Source organism: Triplophysa rosa, linkage group LG6 (assembly GCF_024868665.1).
Source record: "Triplophysa rosa linkage group LG6, Trosa_1v2, whole genome shotgun sequence".
In the NCBI taxonomy this organism is placed as follows: domain Eukaryota; kingdom Metazoa; phylum Chordata; class Actinopteri; order Cypriniformes; family Nemacheilidae; genus Triplophysa; species Triplophysa rosa.
This window is the reverse complement of record NC_079895.1, coordinates 27,739,087-27,756,586: the sequence shown is the minus strand read 5'-3', so window position 1 is coordinate 27,756,586 and position 17,500 is coordinate 27,739,087. Positions and strand designations below refer to the sequence as shown.

General features: G+C 45.6%; 1 protein-coding gene across 1 annotated transcript in view; it reads right to left on the bottom strand.

Annotated features, from left to right (window-relative positions):
* Window positions 1-17,500, bottom strand: part of dip2a (disco-interacting protein 2 homolog A) — a 53,785-nt gene that overhangs the window by 17,334 nt on the left and 18,951 nt on the right. Inside the window, exons 3-8 of the mRNA XM_057335836.1 lie at window positions 12,830-13,048; window positions 9,314-9,448; window positions 5,890-6,009; window positions 4,983-5,180; window positions 4,811-4,902; window positions 278-388 (exon numbers count right to left, since the gene is read on the bottom strand). Coding sequence (XP_057191819.1) covers window positions 278-388; window positions 4,811-4,902; window positions 4,983-5,180; window positions 5,890-6,009; window positions 9,314-9,448; window positions 12,830-13,048 — 875 coding nt within the window. The remainder of the gene's footprint in view (window positions 1-277; window positions 389-4,810; window positions 4,903-4,982; window positions 5,181-5,889; window positions 6,010-9,313; window positions 9,449-12,829; window positions 13,049-17,500) is intronic.

The window sequence follows — 17,500 nt, the reverse complement described above, 5'->3', positions numbered from 1 at the left end:
TCTAGTGAAATATCCCTTTAATAATTGACATTTCGTGACAAAATTAATAGAACTTTGATATGTTGCTTGGAAAGTGTTTGGTTAATCCACTTAAAGGGACATGCTTGTATGTACAAGATCAGGATGGCACCACCTCCGTCTCGTTTTGCTGTTAAACAAGAGATGCATGAAAGCAAACACATTCTCATGAAGTTAGAATTATAATTCATGTTTTCTGGAAAACTTTGTAATGCTGGAAGAGATGAAGGTGACGTGAGGAGTCTCTGTAGTTCTTTACCTTTCGAGTAAGCGGCACTTCTATAGGTACAGGCACCAGCTCGGCCAACAGACATCCATAAAACGCCACCATAAACATCACAGGATCATTGTTGGGAAACACAAGAGCAACCTGTGAAAATCAGAAGAGCACGAGCAGATGATGATCTGAACCTCTCTCTCTCTGATACTCACTCAATTCAATTTCAATTTTCTATTTCAATTCAATTCAATTCGATTTTTCAATTTAGACAAAGTGTACATTGGTATTGCCAAAGCATTTGCAGCGGGGCTGCGTACAAATAGTGCAAATATGTAACAAATAAAAGAACGATAATTATAGTAATAAATTAAAATAAAGTGTGATGTATGTAGTGCAACTTAAAGTGGTTTATAATATATGTAAATCGTCTTGGTTACAGATGTAACCTCAGTTCCCTGATGGAGGGAACGAGACGTTGTGTCGAGCCGACAGATGGGGTTCGTCCCTGAGAACCAATTGATTCCAACTTCTTAGAAAAGGCCAATGAAAATTGGCGAATGAAATTTGCATGCCGGACTCTGCCCCCGGATATCCGGGTATAAAAGGGAGACGGCGTGCCTCATTCATTCACCTTTGTTCTGAGGAGCCTGAGACCTCTCACGACTGCTGCAGTGGGCAGCACGTGTTGTGGCAAGAAGGACACAACGTCTCGTTCCCTCCATCAGGGAACTGAGGTTACATCCGTAACCAAGACGTTCCCTTTCTGTCGGTCTCTTGACGATGTGTCGAGCCGACAGATGGGGTTCCTATGGAAAACGCCACAACACTATGCCCTGTCACAATCTCTAGCGAAGCGACGGTGACTGGCCTGGGCGTGTCAGCCGTGAGCGCTACCGCGAAATTGTAACCTACCAGTGGGTAGGTAGGGGGTCCCAGAGCTTTACTTGAAAGGTGGGAAGGCCCCTGCCTTCGGCATCACAGGCGGCGGCCTTGTTTCTCTAACAGCGAGAAGCCGCCTGGTACCGTAAGGCCACTGGGTAAGCGCTACTTCCTCAAGCGGGGGATGCGCTACAGAGACCCCTTCCTACCGGAGGGAGGAGTTTAGTGGAGATACCAACTTGGTCTCACCGATGGGGGAGAACTCATGGGAGGAATGTGCGGACTGAAGGAGTTAACCGCAAGGTGGAGGTCCACCTAGGGAAGGTCATGGGTTACCAAGGTGGGAACCAATCATGAAGATACATCAGACGGACCCGCCCTGCTGGGGGGTTACAACGTCCTACAACGTCGAGGCTGTACTCCGTGTGGAGAGAGCTCTCACCCAGTGGGCGTAGGTGATCTTAGGACAGGTACGCCATAGTGACAGCATCCATGATCCAGTGCGCCAGACAGCCCTCCCTGCTGATCTCCAAAACAGACAAAGAGCTGCTCAGAGCTCCTGTGGCTCTGCGTGCGGTCCAAGCAGAGGTGCAATGTGCGTACTGGACACAACACGGAAGGGGTTGGGTCTTCCTCCCCGGTGGGGAGCGCCTGTAAGTTCACCACCTGGTGTAGGGGGAGTGGTGGGAACTTTGGGCACGTAGCTGGGCCGGGGTCTCAGGATAGCGTGAGAATCACCGGGCCCGAGTTCTAGGCAATCTGTGGACACGGAGAATGCTTGTAGGTCTGCTACCCTCTTGAGCGCCATCCGGAGAGCCGTCTTCATTGTGAGGTGAGAAAGAGCGGCATCTCCGAGGGGCTCCAGGACCGCATCAAGGTCGCAAGAGGGTACACGGATGCTCCTCTTCCCTGAACTTGCACAGGGTCTGAGTAATGAGGCTCACTGGGGGGAAGGCGTACTTCCGCTTGTCCCACGGCCAGCTGTGCGCTAGAGCATCCGTGCCGAGGGGGGCCTCGGGTGGGGAGTACCTTAGCGGGCAATGGGTGGTGTCCAGGGAGGCGAAGGGGTCTACCTGAGCCCGCCCGAACTGTACCCAATGAGCTGGACTGCGCGGGGGTGGAGTCGACACTCTCCGCGAGGCGTCAACTGACGAGAGAGCGCATCGGCTGTCTGGTTCAGGTCGCCTGGGATATGTGTGGCTCGCAGGGATCTGCTCACCTGCGGACTCCACAGGAGGAGGCATCGGGCGAGTCGTGTTAGCTGCCGTCAGCGAATGCCACCCTGGCGGTTTATATACGCTACGGCAGTTGTGCTGTCCGACTGGACCAGCATGTGCTTGTCCTGCACAGAGATTGTAGCCCCTTCAGTGCGGGTAGCATATCCAACAACTCTAGGCAGTTGATATGCCTGCGCAGGAGGGGACCCGTCCATCGCCCCAACACTGCGTGCCCGTTGCACACGGCACCCCAACCCTGCAGGGAGGCGTCTGTCGTCACCATGACGAGTCTTGACCTGCCCGAGAGGGACCCCTGTCCATAGAAAGGTCATTGAAGACCAAGGGATTAGGGTGCGTCGGCAGAGAGGCGTAATCACCATCCACCTGCTGCCAGTGTGCCACGCTCTCCAGGGAACTCGATTCTGTAGCCAGTGTTGGAGCAGTCCTATGTGCATCAACCCGAGGGGTATCACCACCGTCGAGGATGCCATGTGCCCAGGAGCCTCTTGTGCCCGCTGACTGCTTGAAATATTCCAGGCAGTTCAACACTGACTGAGAGCAGTTGCGCTGTAATGGAGACAGAGTTGAGTTCCATACCAGAAAGAGGTTGCTATGCACAGGGGAGAGATTGCTCTTTTCTCAGTAGACCTGTGGTCCCAATCGATCTAGGTGCCGAAGCACTAGGTCCCTGTGTGTGTACATAACAGGTCTCGCGAATTTGTCAAATGAGCCAGTTGTAGAGATAGTTTAGTACCCGCACACCTCTCTCACTGAGGGGAGTGAGGGGGCGGCTTCCACGATCTTCGTGAAGACTCGTGGGAACAGGGACAGACCGAAAGGGAGGACTCTGTACAAATATGCCTGACCCTCGAAAGCGAACCGTAGGAACGGGCGATGACGAGGGAGAATCGAGACATGAAAGTAAGCGTCCTTCAGGTCGATTGCCATGAATCCATCTTGACATCTAATAGATGCCAGGATGCGCTTCTGCGTGAGCATCCTGAACGGCAGCTTGAGTAGGTGCCTGTTCAGGGTACGCAGATCTAGCGACCCCCGCCTTTTTGGGGACGATGAAGTACGGGCTGTAAAACCCGTTGAACATCTCGGCTAGAGGGACGAGCACGATCGCTTCCTCTCCAGAGGGGTGGCGACCTCGGCCCGAAGCATGGGAGCATCCTTGCCTCTGATGAGGTTGAGAGGATGCCCCGAAACTTGGGCGGGCGTCTGGGGAGTTGAATCGCGTAGCCGAGACGGACCGTATCCCGTAGTCACCGTGACGGTTTGGGAAGGTCTTGTCAGGCTCCCAGGGACCGAGATGGTACGTTCCCGGGGTACGTTCTGCTTCATCGACCTCCCGGGGGTGGTTCGATGGCTGGCAGTGCGGATCCCTCGCCGTGGGGGGGCCCCCGGAGAGGAGATCGGCTCTGCAGTTTTACCTGCCTGGCGATGATGTAGCACAACGCACCGTCGAATGAGAGTGCTTAGGCTGATGATTATCCTTGACATTTGGTCTTGCCACAACGTCGAGTTGCCGAACATCGTCGTCTAGAGGGTGAGAGCGGCTGTGATAATACCCAGACGATGATGTGGCACAACGCACCGTCTATTGAGAGTGCTTAGGCTGATGATTATCCTCGACATTGGGTCTCACCGTGACGCAACGTCGAGTTGCCGAACACCGTCGTGTAGAGGGTGAGAGCGGCTGTGATAAACACCCAGAGAGAGAGAAAACTCTTAGAAGTGGGCTGTTGGGACGGGGCAGGAACCGTCCCGGATCAACCAACCAGCAATGGAATGGCAGGGGTCGGGCCCGAAGGTATTCTCGATCTCCCTGGGGTCTTCTCATGAGGGCCGCTTTGGCTTCCGCCGCGGCTGCTGACGGGGTGGTGGTCTTCTCTTTTCTGCTGGGAAGCAGACAGTGCACGGGATCTCGGCGGCCAAAGGGCAGTCGAGTCGCGGCTGGGGAGGATATACTTGATATCCTCTGTCTGCTCCTTTACTGTCGAGAACAGCCCCCCCCTTGCGAGATGGGTGCATCGAGAAAGCGGACTTTCTCGGCGTTCATCTGTGCAAGGTTCAGCCAGAGGTGTCTCTCCTGGACCACCTTGTCACGATCACCTTGGTCGCCCGTAGAGGTCGGTGTCGGAGTTCCTGCATAAGCGCTGGGTCGGTCTTACCCTCGTGGAGCTCTCTCTGCGCATTGGCCTGATGGACCTGCAGGATGGCCATAGCGTGGAGAGAGGGGACAGCTTGGCCCGCAGCAGAGTAAGCTCTCGACACCCTCCCTCTCCCCCCGTCCTCCTCTCTCCAAGCCGGTCCCATTCCGCGATCAACAACAGACAACAGAGGAACAACCAGGGAAAAATAGTAATGGCATAATTAACTTTATTCCTCTGTTGTCCGACATCGACCACAAAACAAGACCACCTCTCCCTCTCTCTCTCTCCCTCCCTCTCTCTCCCTCTCTGATACTCACCCTGTCTCCGGGTCGCAGCAGCGGCTCACTCCTGGAGCTCAGTTTATTCAGCAGCGTGTACGCCAGCTTCACACTCCGCGTCCACAGCTTCCCTGTACAAACATAACACAGCATCCAGCGCCACACAAACACAAGCTGGAGGAATTTCTCACGGGTAAATGAAGTGGCGTACCGTAAGTGAGCGTGTAGACGGCTTTGCCAGCGTTGTCCAGCGCAGTGAGACAGGGACTCTTGGGTTGTGTTGTACCCCAGCACTGAAGAGACGCCAGTAATGACGAAGGCCAGTCAGTCACCACCTCCAGCGGCTCACCGTCCAGAGGTCTCATCTCACCCCCCTCCGGCTTAGGCTGATCGGGATCTGGATGCTGGACTGCAGCGGGACAGGAAGTGATGTCACAGACTGTTGTTTGACGTGTTCTAGCCTCGGCCTCAGACCACACACCCAGTCTGTGTGTTTATTAGCAGTGCGATCGACCAACGCTTGTGATGTTAGCGACATGAAAGCTTTCACACACAACACAGAACTAAACCTGTGAAATAACTGCCGCACGTTACCTTTCTTTTCCAGCGGCAGAGAAATAAAAGATAGAGATGAAGGCAGAGACGATTGAGCGCTAGTATATGAGAGAGATCTTAATGTCTCAGGGTGTGATGGGGTGTAAGTAGATCATGTAATGATGCAGGTTTCAAAGAAATTGATTTCAAAGAAGATTTTTTGGTATGATTTTCCAGAGGAGAATGACTGTAATGTAAAATAAAACATGTCTATGTAACGATCAGATTTCATCAGGGTGTTTGTGAGCAGGAGGGATGATGGGGATGAAGAAACACAGAGAGAGAGAGAGAATGATATCAATGAACAAGAGAGAGACAGACGGAATCAGAGCATCAATGAGGCGAGACACCCGACCCGTGACAGTGATAAAAGTGATTCAACTCATTCCTTCCCATCACACGACAGAACCCATCATCACGTCCACGAACGACACCAGGGGTTAGTAAAGGACTCTACCTCTAAAGACACGCTAGAGGACGTGAGACTCTCGTCTGGAATCTCATTCTAACCGTCGTCAACCTACCATCCAAAAGTTCTTCAAAATCATCGAGGAAGAACTCTGGTAACGGGGGTCTTTTGGGCCTTTTCAGTGTGTTTAGGAGCTGCTGAATCTTAGAGGAAACTCGACTGTTGACTGGAACACCTTCAGACGGAGACAGTGTCACACATAGAGAGAGAGAGAGAGCGAGAGAGAGAGAGAGAGATGGAGAGGGTGAGATACATATGAATGAAGAGGTCGCAGGATGATGAGGACACAACAGTCTGTCAACCAACGTGTGACTGTGTGCCCGTGAGGGTTTGGCTCGAGATGACCCAGAGCATCACTCACTCTGACGCCGGCTGCCTAGCAACAAGCAGCTACCCAGTGACCCATCTCATGAGTCATTCATGAGCTTTTTGTCCGTCTGCGCGTTCACTACATGCACCACACTGGATGAATTTAAGATGAATTAAAGAAAAAACAAAGAGTTTGTTTCTAAAATGAGATAACTCCGTTTTACAATTTTTTCAAAAATCATGTTTTTTATCATGTTCTCATGTTTTTATTGTGTCAGTTAGCTGTATTTATTGAGTTATTATGGCTTAAAGTCCCCATGAACCGGAAGTTGTGATCGTTTTTTCTCGCTTATTCTGACACATTGCCGAGTGAAAAGGATTTTCAAAAGAAGAAAATTAGTGGTCGTGGCTTGCGTTTTTCACTGCAAATTGATTGGATGTGTAAAAACAGCCGTTGCATTTTGAAATGAAACTAGCAGCAGACTGACAGTTGAAGGGGAGGAGTTAACAGATGCTCCGCCCATACATCATTTGAGATGAATAGTCATTTCAGGGCAGAAGTGTATTTTCAGATTTTAAATGAAGATCATGAGGGTACATGAATTTAAAAAAAGAAAATGACCCACATTGATAAGCTATTTATAATATTTCATGAAAAAATAAGAATTGTCATTTTCAATTTCACTGGAACTTCAACTGCAGTTTGATTGATATTAATTCCAATGCACAATAAAAAAACATGATTTATGAAGAGTTATTTCTCTCATTTTGGAAATAAACTCTTCACACATTAAAACACGGAGGCCAAAGAAGTCAGGAATACTGTCTATTCATATAATATCACATGTATACCAGAGTCATCCTACAAACCTGAACCAACAACAAAGACATATTCTGACTCAACAGAGCAATGCTTTAATCTGCACTACACTACCAATCAAAACATCCATTGGCACGTTTTCTTTATATTTTTTGATAAATTGGATAAACCAAATGAAACATTTTTCTGAAAATGACATGATCCCTAGAACATGATGAATCCGTTTCCGCTTCAAATTCATGTGATGAATCTTTCACACCACATGTTCATGTGACGAATCTGTTCCTCTTCAGCCTCTGCTTTGCTTTTTATTCACTAATGTTTATTATAAAACAGTATATAAGTCATCTGACAACTACAACTAGATCTAAAGATACAGTAGGAATGCTATTAACCCTCTGGGACTCTTCAGTCATTTTTTACCAAAAATGTTTACATTTTGAAATGTTAAAAATCGTAGCTTCATCGGAATGAGATGACACTTGGAGACTTTTGTCACATTAGCTATGTGAACACACAAAAAAATGATGGACATGATTCATATATGTTAAAGGGTCACAACTAAAATAGTCACACTTGCCTTCTTCGCGGTCAGAAATGACCGACATAGGAAATGAATGGGAAATATGAAAACTCAGCAATCAAGGGGTGACACTAAAATATCAGGACTGCAAAATAGTCACCCACACACACACACATTAATTGGTAAGGATGCAACATAGCAAATATGGAGAATATGTTGAATAAAACCAATAAATAAATAAAAAATACAAAAGAGGCGCTCTCTCTCTCTGACACACGCGCGCACACAAACACACACCCACACACAGGAACCTAGAAGTTACACCATGCCCATTACACGTTTTTACTTTTTTTTACAACCAGATGGCACTATTCTGCTTTTCAAAGATTGGATTTTAACAGCCTTTTATCGGTTTTAACCTGAAATAATGCATTAATTGAAAAAATATATATATATATTTGACAAAATTGTGAAAAAATAAATGTAAAAATGGTATTGTTTTCAATGGGGAGAGAAATGGATATTAATTAGTAGCATAAAATTAACTCAAAATACGAAAGAAAAAACATTATTGAACAAGAATGTATTACAGTATTACCCATAAACGAAGAGTCCCAGAGGGTTAAACCAAGAACATGAAACAGTAACACATGATGTGCTGGGCATGTTAAACAGACGGTGTTTAACACAGATGAAGAGAGAGAGACTGCTGGGTAGTTGACAAATATAACGTACACGTGTCCTATTGTTACTTTACATTATATTTATAATATAAAATAACAATTAAGATGACAAATCTTTCTTATGCTAGGTTTTTAGCTGTCACACCACATGACACATTTACTTGTCAACAACTCAAACCCTCTCTGTGCACTCCTCCTGAATCACAGCATCCGTCTCACTGTCTGCTGCTTCAGAAAATGATCCTGTTGTGCTATCTGTGTGCAACGGTCACTTTCAACAACTAACACAAGAGAACACAAGCAGAGCGTTTCTTTATGACGTGATGTTGACCTGAGAGTGAGCCCCAAAATAAAGGCAAACTGAGCAATGCTGATCCTCTAAACACTCTCATTCATGCTGCTTTGAGAAACAGGATTTCTTCCTCCAGTGAAGCACGAGCCAGGAGACTGTTTTCATACAACAGAAGTTTTATAAAGGGCAAAATCACCACAAAGGTTGTGCTCGTCCATCATGTTAAACCTGACACATTCACAACACATTGAAGAACATCTGCTGTAACGCGCTGCAAAGGAACACATGCCTTCTCCTCCAGGTTTGAAGCTACATCATCTGTGATTTTATTTCCTCATTTGGATGAAAAGACGAACACATCACGCTAATGACATACCGACTGAAACAAGCCGAAACAAACACAAAGCATTCATTTCTATAAAACATCGAATAAAGGGAATACGTTTAAAATGGACCAAAACTCATCAGTGAATTTACAGAAATGTTCTCTTGTCATTTTATTAAACCGCTTCTTGAAGTCTCATCCTCAACCAGTCCTGAAGGAGTTCATATCTTTTCTGACCTCAGTCCAAGTCAAAAACATTACTTCAAATAAAACGCCAGTTTTGAAAGGAAATGAATATGTTTAGATCTGGAAGGTTTGTAAGGTCAAGAGAAACACTGGACTCAAGTGACTCGAGACGTCTGTCAGGTGTTATCGGCTCTGTTTCAAGTGACTGCTTTCATTCAGATCTTTGGGTTGTGTCCAGACTCTTTATGGGAACAGAGCTGATAATACCGTGTCCAATGTAAAATCACGTTTCAGGAACAGTGATGAGGAGTGTGATGGCAACAGCAGGCTGAAGGACTCACCGTCAGCGGTCTCCATGACGCTGGTGTTGATGTATCCGCGCGGGATCCCTCGAACCGATGACACCTGTGGACGCTCCACATGCAGCGAGCGCTCAGACAGGCCGGTCACGTCCGGGGGGACACTGTGGTTGGTGTCTGTGATGAGGTGCCAAAGGTCAAAGGTGAGTGAAGGTCAAACCATGACATTTACATGCTCATGTTCGTGTGGGCTGGTGACTGTGACGGATCAATATTTGAACATCAGGTCGGAAGGAATATTAGAGACGAGCAACAAGACATTCATTCTGTCGGCCTTAAAGCTGCGATGCCACACTATTTTGGTTCAAATTGAAAACCGGATTCGCAACAGTACGATTATAATAATGATCACGAAGTTGGTAAATGTCAAGTGCAAGCACATCAGGACAAGTACATAAAGTAACCTGCCAAATGATGAAGATGATGACAGAGAGGCAAAGCGTTACGCATTAATGAATAAAAGTGCTCAGATGATTGTCAACGTCTGATCATACGGCCCTAAGACTCTGTGTCTGATAGTGCCGTGTAAAGACAGAGAGAAGAGAAATGAGTGAATGAAAGAAGAGGGAGAGGAAAGATAGTAAAGATAAGAAATAAAGTCTTTTCAATGAATCATACTGTAACCCCTACGGCAGGGCTATTCAATTAGTTTGTCATGAGGGCCAGTTCATGAAAAGCATCCCAAATGAGGGGCCGGAGAGATATGGCTTGCAATACGAGGGATGACACAACAACAATAAGAAATCCGTTTTATTTTTTCCCAAATTCCGTTTAAATTTTTCTGGATTCTGTGTTTTCCGTCCTTTCCTATACAATATATTTGCCCACATGAAAAAATACTTCAGTATATAGGGCATATATAGGGCAGTTGTGGCCTAATGGTTAGAGAGTGGGACTCGTGACCAGAAGGTTGCCGGTTCGATTCCCAGGGCCGGCGGGTAACAACCGAGGTGCCCTTGAGCACCTGACCCCTACTTGCTCCCCGGGCGCTGCAGTGATAGCTGCCCACTGCTCCGGGGGTACGTGTGTTCACTACTCTCTGGATGGGTTAAATGCAGAGGTCACATTTCGTTGCCTTGTACCTTCGTACATGTGCAATGACAATAAATTGAATCTAAATCTAAATCTAAAAAATCTATACTACAGTATTCACTTATAAACTATATTAAAAACCTGCAGTAGATACGTTGAATCATACAGGGAAGAATATATATAGAAATAATATTGTTTTTGTTTAACTAAAGTAAATAATATAATCAGTGGTTGAACTATAAAAAAATCAAGCGGGATGGTGTGGTAAAATGTGGGTGTGTTATAACTTGTTCAAGTTAACCAGACTTTTATTTTGAAGGGTCGACGCAAAGGGTGTTTGGTTTGACAGTACGCCCTTTTCACATGACGTCACGCATCTTCCGTTCTGCCGCGAAGCAGTGTATCATTACTTCCGCTAGCACTCCAGTTCATAAGGTGGCGGTAATGCATCTATAAGCTGATTTGCCAACCGCCAGTAAAACTCAAGAAGAAGAAGTTACTTCCGCTAGCGCCTCAGAATGGAGTTTACCAAGTGGCTTGCACATCTGCCACAAATACGTCTAGATGATGTACAACATCTTGCAGACAAATTTTCGCTAACGACAAGATCAAAGCTAGAGAAAGGACACAAATTCTTCGTTGAACAGTACCTGTTTGATTATGAAGGTAAGTGTTTTGTTTTCTTTTTGTGTTAGCGAAGGTGCTAGGATAAGTACTTATAAGTACTTATTGATAAGTGTCAGTTTTTTTTCTCACTGTTGTTAAATTCCAGCGCGACGGCAAAACGGAAGTTCTTCTTCTTCTTCTTCTTCTTGTTTGTTGCAAGACGGATGTTATGATACACTGCTTTGCAAAAAGGCGGAAGTTAAGTGACGTCATTGTGAAAAGGGCGTGTTTCTTTTCTCACATGAAACAGTGAAACAGGTCATGTGCATGCGTTCTCTTAAAGCTCCACGAGCACACGCAAAACAATTGCAGATTACATATTTACACACCATGCCTGGATTCCGCGATTCAATCATAGGGTCCTAAGTTAACTATGAGAGCCCGTATGTTGTATTTTTTCGCCATAAGACACCCCAAGTATTTTTCTACATTTAAACGTGCTGATGTTGTATTTTAAACTGCACAACAAAAACATTAGTGCATTGTAAGACGCCCGAGCAGGCTTTCTACATTCAAACATGTTCATGTGTTGTATTTTAAAACTGCATAACAAAAAAAGAGAAATTCAGTGAAACAATATTAACCTACAGAGACACTGTTACTGTTATATTTAGAGATTATTTTTCACACTGTGCTACTTGAAGGGCCGGAACGAATAACATCGAGGGCCGGGTTCGAATAGCCTAGGTTCGAATAGGTTCAATTGAATAGCCCTGCCCTACGGAAATTAACCTTGGTTTAAAAGGAATAAAAACATGATTACTGTAGTAAAACCATAGTAATCAATGCACCAAAAAACATGGTTACTACACGTTTAAGGCCATTGCACATTGAGTCCGAAATTTCTGCACGTTAAAAAATAAATACGACCTCACGTTGTGACAATCACATTTACACACTGCCTCCGATATTTTCATCCGTCATAAAACAATTCCGACTGGGTTCGATTTTCTGTGTTCTGTAGCAAGCATTACCAGCGCCAAATACGTAAAAACACGTACGAAAATTTCGGACTGTATGTGCAAAGACCTTTACTACAAAGCAACAGATCACCACAGAATGAACATGTACTCTGGTCCCTTTACACCCGATTGACTTTCTTTCACAGAATCTGACTCAAATGTTAGACGTCAACATTCAGACCAGCTTTCTCAAGCAGCCACGTGTCACTGATTCTCATCATGTGTCTCTGGCTTTCAATGGCTTTAATCTGAGAAAGTAAAATGAGATTTGAACGTTATAGTGTATTACAGTACAGAGTAAAACCCAACACACACACACATGTCAAATTCTCGTTGTGTTTCACAATAGAAAGCAAATCATGTGGTTTGTTGTTTTTGGGCAAATGATTCACTGAACAGGACTTTCAGAAGAGGCTGAAGTTTATTCACAGAACTCAGATGCAAGCATGCATGCATGCAGACATGACATCATTGCATCAGTCAACACTTCACACACAACTGAGATGAACATGAGATATTTCTGTTGCTCAGTACTGATGAGACGTCCAGAACATGATCACATGACATCTGACGTTTAGTAAAGAACCGCTCACCTACACCGTCTAACCGACCCAGCTCATTCTCATTCATCAGCCAAACACGGACACATCCACACTTGTGGAACAACAGCAAACCTGAACAAATCCAATGATGATGACTTCATCCCGAAGACCCGCCGTCATGTTAACACAGACAAACCCTGTGGCTCTCAGCCAATCAGATCAGAGCTTGTGACATGGAGGAGTGTCAGCGAGTGCGTGTGGTGTGAGGGCGGGGCGTCACGTGTTTGGGTACTGACCGTTGTGTGTGTGAGACACGAGGTCAGCCAGTACAGTCGCAGCTGAGGAGGAGGTGGCGTGATGAGAGGAGGTGGAGGAGGCGGACGATGATGTGGACGAGCCCTGGAGGACTTTATTAAACCAGTGTTCTACTCGAGGGTGAGACTGATACGGAGACGAGGAGGAGATCCGTCCCTGCCGTCGCAGCGAGCCTTCATCCTCTGATGCTGACGACGTGTCTGTCAGGTGAAAAACACACAAAACATCCTCAATACAACCTGACACTCGACAAATCTTCATTCAGGAAATAAAATCATTGGGACAGGAAGTCTGATTGTCTTTCATGTTTGTTTGCTGTGGACTGATAATAAGACATGATGACAGTGATTTAATGTTTTTGTAAGTTCGTGTCTGTTAGCTTTAAAGCATGTGCTGCTATGAGCCATCTCGATCACGAATAACACCTGCTTGTGAACCGTGGAATCTATAAATATAGCAGGACATATAAAAACACACTGAGACTTTGAAGGTTTTGTGACAGTTTTGGAGTTCCTGTCAAACACACGGCGAGTGACAGATGTGAGATCACAGCTCCACAAACAAAACTCCTTCAGACCAGCGACAAAGCGGGGCGATGTCATTCATTACAATGGTAGCCTAGCGACATCCAGCGACAGTGACCGTTGACAGGAAGTGGGCGTGTCTAGCGACTGACACAGTTGAGATTTGCTCAATTTTATACAAAAGTTGAGCGACAGCCAATAGGAGTGCAGCAGCCTCGTAGCGAGAGACTGGTGACACAGGGACACAGTCGCTGGCGGTGTGAACGCAGCTTTACACCACACGCATATATCTCCAGACGGGTTGCCATGGTAACCGCTGGATTATATTTAAAACAAGTCTTATGCTTTAACAGTTCTCGACTAATATATAAAACCATGCAGACGATCTGCACACCTCACTCTCAGATCAATATCAAGAAACTGGAGGTGTCAGAGATCTCAAACGATGAGAGGAGGGCTGTCACGATTGTGACATTTTGCTGACAATTAATTGTCTAATAAATCATTGTGATTATGATGATTAAAGATCTGTATTAGGGCTTTGATTGAGTCTCATACATTTTTATTTGACTATGAAATGACCATATTGCTCTGAATATAAGACTATGTTTTTTTTCTTGGAAATACGCGATCATCATCATTTACAAGGTGTGGGCCTTTACGTGTCAATAATACAACCGCCAAATACTTGTGTATTGAGTAAATTGATCAGGGGTGAGTTGAAGCCACCTATAAATCATAGAAAAGCTTCTAGTCTGTTTTTTTCCCCCTGCAAGATTACAATAAAATTTAACTTCTGTGAATGAATGACATTTTGGTAGGCTGGTTTTCACACTGAGATTAACTTAAATAATATTAAATTGTACTGCAGGTTATTTTCATGCTATATGCTTCCATGGTTTTTTAAGTGATGGACATTTTACCAGTATTACCATACTTTAGTTCCAATATATACACTAAAATATGCAATATGCACGCACGCACGCACGCACGCACGCACGTGTAACCGGTCCTACTCGCCCCGCTCTGCGCGGGCCTCGAACCGGCGACGGTCCGAATGGGAGACGGGCGCTCTAACGAGGAGGCTAAAGACCGCAGTCTCTAGCGTCTGTTGCTAGAGCGTCTCTGTTGGTCGGGGAGTGAGGTTTACACACTGCACAGCTCTTCACTAGCTGGCCTCCGTTACACTCACCCCCCTAAACCTCACTCCCATCCGGGTCACGGCACCAATGTAACCGGTCCTACTCGCCCCGCTCTGCGCGGGCCTCGAACCGGCGACGGTCCGAATGGGAGACGGGCGCTCTAACGAGGAGGCTAAAGACCGCAGTCTCTAGCGTCTGTTGCTAGAGCGTCTCTGTTGGTCGGGGAGTGAGGTTTACACACTGCACAGCTCTTCACTAGCTGGCCTCCGTTACACTCACCCCCCTAAACCTCACTCCCATCCGGGTCACGGCACCAATGTAACCGGTCCTACTCGCCCCGCTCTGCGCGGGCCTCGAACCGGCGACGGTCCGAATGGGAGACGGGCGCTCTAACGAGGAGGCTAAAGACCGCAGTCTCTAGCGTCTGTTGCTAGAGCGTCTCTGTTGGTCGGGGAGTGAGGTTTACACACTGCACAGCTCTTCACTAGCTGGCCTCCGTTACACAACACACACACACACACACACACACACACACACACACACACACACACAACACACACACACACACACACACACACAGCTTTGGTTGACTATCCCCGTGGGGACAGTCCATAGGCGTAATGTTTTTATACTGTACAAACTGTATATTCTATCCCCTATCCCTAACCCTATCCCTAAACCTAAAGATCATAGAACACTTTTTGCATTTTTAGATTTGTAAAAAATATTGTTCTGTACAATTTATTAGCTTTTGTGCCCATGAGGACCTCAATTTTGGTCCCCACAGTGACACGAGTCCCCATGTGTTGGTGTGTATTCAGGTTTAGGTCCCCACCGGGATATACAAACATGAACGCACAGACACACACACACACACACACAGACACACACACACCATAGCCACGCACACATACACACAAATCACCTGGGCGCGCCGTGTCAATGCATACTAAAGCTGTCTCAAGCCATCACAAACTTGAAAATATACTTTAAATGCATTAACACGGCGTTGTCAACAAGACTGGAACATGGAGTCAAACTAAAGTAGCGCTAATGACATGTGCGTCTTATGGTGTGTACCTGAGATTCAGCTTACTGACATAAGTGTAACAGATCGTCTACTTTAACATCACAGGCATCTTTCCTCTCTTTATATTTCTAGTGCCGCTGTACCGACTTCAGTAGTGAAAGCTGAATATAAAGATTAAATTCTGCAGTCTGAATATTATATTTCACCAAGACAGAAAGAGACGCTGTCCATACCCGATTCTTAAAGCGCTCATCCTGGAGTCTTGTTCACCGGCAAATTTGTTGTTTTGGTACCGCACGGTCCACCCTGATGGCGATTCTGTTGTTCTACTGAGAAGTACGGGATCAACACCTCGCACACGAGACAAAAACACACATACTTCAACAAATAACAACAACACAGGAGTCATAGCGATGATTTACTGAGATATATTACATCTGCATCTATACAAACAACACCCTTAACTCCCTAAACCGTAATAATAAAAACCTCAAAGACGCACTTGATGTAGAGTTTCTGTGAGGAATCAAATCCATACGATGACATCGCACGCATGAGTTTTTAATGATGCCTATATAGTCACTAAATTTTTGTTCTAAATCTGCAACTGAGAGCTATGTAAATATTCAAGGATACGACCATAATAATGTTGAAATTCACCGATTTATCACTCCAACAAACTACTCGGCACTGCACACAGCACACACACGCACGCACGCAGCACGCACGCAGCACGCACGCACGCACGCACGCACACCACACACCTCACACACACACACACACACACACACACGCACATTTGGTTACTATCTGTCCCGTGGGGACAGTCATATAGGCGTAATGTTTTTTATACGTACAAACTGTATATTTTATCCCCTAACCCTATCCCCTAAACCTAAAGATCATAGAAACTTTTTGCATTTTTAGATTTTTAAAAATATTGTTCTGTACAATTTATAAGCTTTTTTGCCCATGGGGACTCAATATTTGTCCAGACACGAGTCCCCATAGTGTTGGTGTGTGTTCAGGTTTAGGTCCCCAGCCGGGATATACAAACATGAACACACACACACACCACAGCGCACACACACGCCACACACACACACGCACGCACACGCACCACGCACGCACCACCACACACGCACACACACACCACTACACACACACACGTACAACGCAGCAGCACAACACACGAACAACAGCACATGTCGGATTACTATACACACGTGACAATCCATACTGTTAAGATCAAAAAGTGGATCAATTAGGTCATTTTATATTTTATCTAATTAAACTTCACCAAAGTCACAGTAGCCGAGTGAACTTCAGATTTTCATCTTTTTTGTAGTGTAACAACACATGAAATGTTCTTCTCACTGTGCTTGTCAGTGATAACTTCATTGAATCAACATCACTTTTGCCACTCGCAATTAAATTTGAAAGAATGTAGAAGATTCACAACGATACAATTATTGTGATCAGTATTTTCTTTAGTTGGTTCTTGATTCATGTGTTTTAACGTTAGGTTTTCATTGTCTGTTATAATAGTGTGCTGTAATACAATTGTTGAGGCACAGTATCACAGTATGGCACAGTATCTTAGTGTTGTGAACCGGAACACTCAAATCATCAAGTCATTTAGTATCATTTCCTTTAATATTATTTGTCATCTTTTTTTACAGCTTGACACCCATCACTAAAAGTAACCTACTCCAAGAGGAAAGAGAATTAACTAAATGAAAGTCAAGAGTCCAACTTAAGCAAACATATATGCTTCATCAATGGTTTTGTTTGGAAGGAGAAAATATCATCGGACTCAGTCAAGACCAACTAGAACATGTGGCGAGTCCAATGACTAAGTCCGAGACAAGTCCGAGATACCATCGAATCTGAGACGAGTCCGAGTGCAGATACCAACGAGTCCGAGACAAGTCCGAGTGCAGATACCAACGAGTC